This window comes from Epinephelus moara, chromosome 23 (assembly GCF_006386435.1).
Source record: "Epinephelus moara isolate mb chromosome 23, YSFRI_EMoa_1.0, whole genome shotgun sequence".
NCBI classification, from domain to species: Eukaryota; Metazoa; Chordata; class Actinopteri; order Perciformes; family Serranidae; genus Epinephelus; species Epinephelus moara.
The window spans coordinates 34,268,235-34,271,028 of NC_065528.1; the positions used below are offsets into that span (position 1 = coordinate 34,268,235).

Genomic DNA, 2,794 nt, shown 5'->3' on the forward strand with positions numbered 1-2,794 from the left:
AACATTCACTCGCTAGATAGACCTACTCCTGAAAAACTTGTGTCTGCACAAGGCTTTTTGTCCCTACGAGGCCACCGTCATTTACCCGACGGGAGGGGTGAGTGAGTGAGCCCTGCAATCTAGAATTTGACCACTGATGTCACTGTTTTCAACCCATTTTACACACTGGCCCTTTAACAGAAACCAGCTGGTTCAGATTAACATTAAATCAATACAAATATGGATCATTCATAAATGCAACCTCAGTGATACATCGAACAGTCTAAATATAATAAAAAAATAGAATAATAGAAAATCTTGAAGCACAAAATACAATACAATATCAAAAGATAGTCCAATATATATATATAAAACATGAAAAATATATAAGAAACTTTGTAAATATATTTTATCACGCCAAGTTTGCTGAAGACTTATCTCCATACACAACAGTACTAGCTAGCCGGCCGTGACCTCCCCAAGATGGCGGCGACGTTGACGCACAGTAGCCACAGGAATGAGTCATCTAATGATTATATATATCTATGAGTTGATATGTGGTGGTGACATCACACAGGAAGTGGTAGACATAAATACAAACAGGAAATGACCTGTGTTCCATCATGTTTATAATCTGATGATATTTAATATAAATATAAAACAGAAACTAGACGAACACTTGGAGAGTTCCGAGAGAGACAGACAGGAGGACAGAGGGACAGGAGGACAGACAGAAGGACAGACAGGAGGACAGACAGAAAGGAGGACAGACAGAAGGACAGACAGAAGGACAGACAGGAGGACAGACAGACAGGTTTAATAATCCCCTGACGATGGTTGTTTTCCTTGGCAGTTTAATGGCTGCATCATGGAGACGGTGTTTGGAAAGAAAATGGACGAATCATCTGAAGTTTCCTCGAAGACCGAAGTGTCCTCAGTGTCCACGTCTTCTTCATAAAACTGAACTTGACAGAGAAAATATTCTCTGAAGGTTTCTGACAAACATGTAAATAAAACAAAGTTTTTCAGATTCTTCTTTATTTTACTGTAGAACATGTGTTTAGATAAAAGGCATCAAAATAATAAAGAAATAAAATATTAATAAAGAGTTTGTTTGTCCTCTGTTACTTTTAAACTGATTTTCAACAGAAATGTGGATTTAAAGGATCCGTTCACTCAAACAAACAAACACAAACAAAAGCTTCACACTTTGGATGTTTATTGACAAACAGGCTGTAAAAGTTTGAGAGAACAAAAACTGATGATGGCGAATATTCTGAAGACATTTACACATCCTTTGACTTTATTCTCACACTTTACCACCTGATCTGATCTGATATACTTCTGGTTCTTAAACTGGTTCTGGTTCAGTTCAGGATTCTTTGGACCCTTGGTGCTATGAGGTGAACCAGCCCACGTTTCCACCAGTTTGGAGCAGAACCATAAAATCAAAGACGTGTCATCGACCGAGGCGTTGAACAAACAACACGAGTCGACAGTCGAAGTAAAACCACCAATCACACCCTCTAACTTTTGTTCTGTCACTAACGATGTTTGTTTTTATCCCCAAAAACCCCAAAACCAGCAGGAATCAACGATTAAAAAACTCCAAGACTCTGCCCTCTCTTTCTAACATGTAGAACAGGACACACCCACTGATGATGTCACACTTTTCACTTCAGGTCAAGAAAAAAATGGTGATTTTACAGGTAGAAACCAACTTTAGGTTCTGATCAAATTAACGTTTGATCAAACAGTTTAATGTGAGGTGAAGGAACCAGAACAGAACCTGATCCATGTTGGTGGAGAAGAGTTTCATTAAAGATCTGGACTATCTTTAACTGTTGGTACTGGACTGAGAGTGCTGATCAGAAATCAGTCAGCGATGAACACAAACAGAAGATTTACAAAAACTGGAAACTGATCACAGCAGCAGAAAAGTGAAAACTCTAACATCAACCACAGTGAAGAGCAGAAACAACCCGACAAGGACAAAATATATGGTCCGAAGAAATGTAAATAAAATGTGTAAAATACTTAAAAAAGATCAAAGTGACCTGTCAAAGCAGTTTTTAAAGTCCAAACGTGAACACACACAGTTGTGAAAAGCTTCTGTATAAAATAAATTATTCTTCAAAAACAGGAGTAAATATTTAAAAATCTGCTACGTCTCTAAAACTCGTCGTGTCGTAGTAACGCCTCCCCGAAGTCCGTCACCTGACTCCCAACAAATATGTCGTAGTTGTTGAGGATTTCATCTTTGGTGAGTTTTCCATCCTGAACAAAGGCAGAAAAAAAACTGGTGTTAAACAGGTAAGTATACGTCAGTAATTAAAGCGTTAAACAGCTGAGTATACGTCAGTGATTAAAGGGTTAAACAGGTGGGTATACGTCAGTGATTAAAGAGTTAAACAGGTGAGTACACGTAAGTGATTAAAGAGTTAAACAGGCGAGTATACGTCAGTGATTAAAGAGTTAAACAGGTGAGTCACGTCAGTGATTAAAGAGTTAAACAAGTGAGTAGACGTCAGTGATTAAAGAGTTAAACAGGTGAGTATACGTCAGTGATTAAAGAGTTAAACAGGCGAGTACACGTCAGTGATTAAAGAGTTAAACAGGTGAGTATACGTCAGTGATTAAAGGGTTAAACAGGTGAGTATACGTCAGTGACTAAAGAGTTAAACAGGCGAGTATAAGTCAGTGATTAAAGAGTTAAACAAGTGAGTATACGTCAGTGATTACAGGCGAGTATAAGTCAGTGATTAAAGAGTTAAACAGGTGAGTATAAGTCAGTGATTAAAGGGTTAAACAGGTC

At 38.0% G+C, this 2,794-nt stretch overlaps 2 protein-coding genes across 2 annotated transcripts in view; one reads left to right on the forward strand and one right to left on the reverse strand.

Annotated features, from left to right (window-relative positions):
* The window catches only part of opn1sw1 (opsin 1 (cone pigments), short-wave-sensitive 1), a 5,572-nt gene extending 3,559 nt beyond the window's left edge, over window positions 1-2,013 (forward strand). The window contains exon 5 of the mRNA XM_050036791.1: window positions 833-2,013. Within this exon, the coding sequence (XP_049892748.1) occupies window positions 833-937 (105 nt within the window). The 3' untranslated portion in view covers window positions 938-2,013. The remainder of the gene's footprint in view (window positions 1-832) is intronic.
* calua (calumenin a) overlaps window positions 1,182-2,794 on the reverse strand; it is a 7,696-nt gene continuing 6,083 nt past the window's right edge. The window contains exon 7 of the mRNA XM_050036792.1: window positions 1,182-2,256. Coding sequence (XP_049892749.1) covers window positions 2,152-2,256 — 105 coding nt within the window. The 3' untranslated portion in view covers window positions 1,182-2,151. The remainder of the gene's footprint in view (window positions 2,257-2,794) is intronic.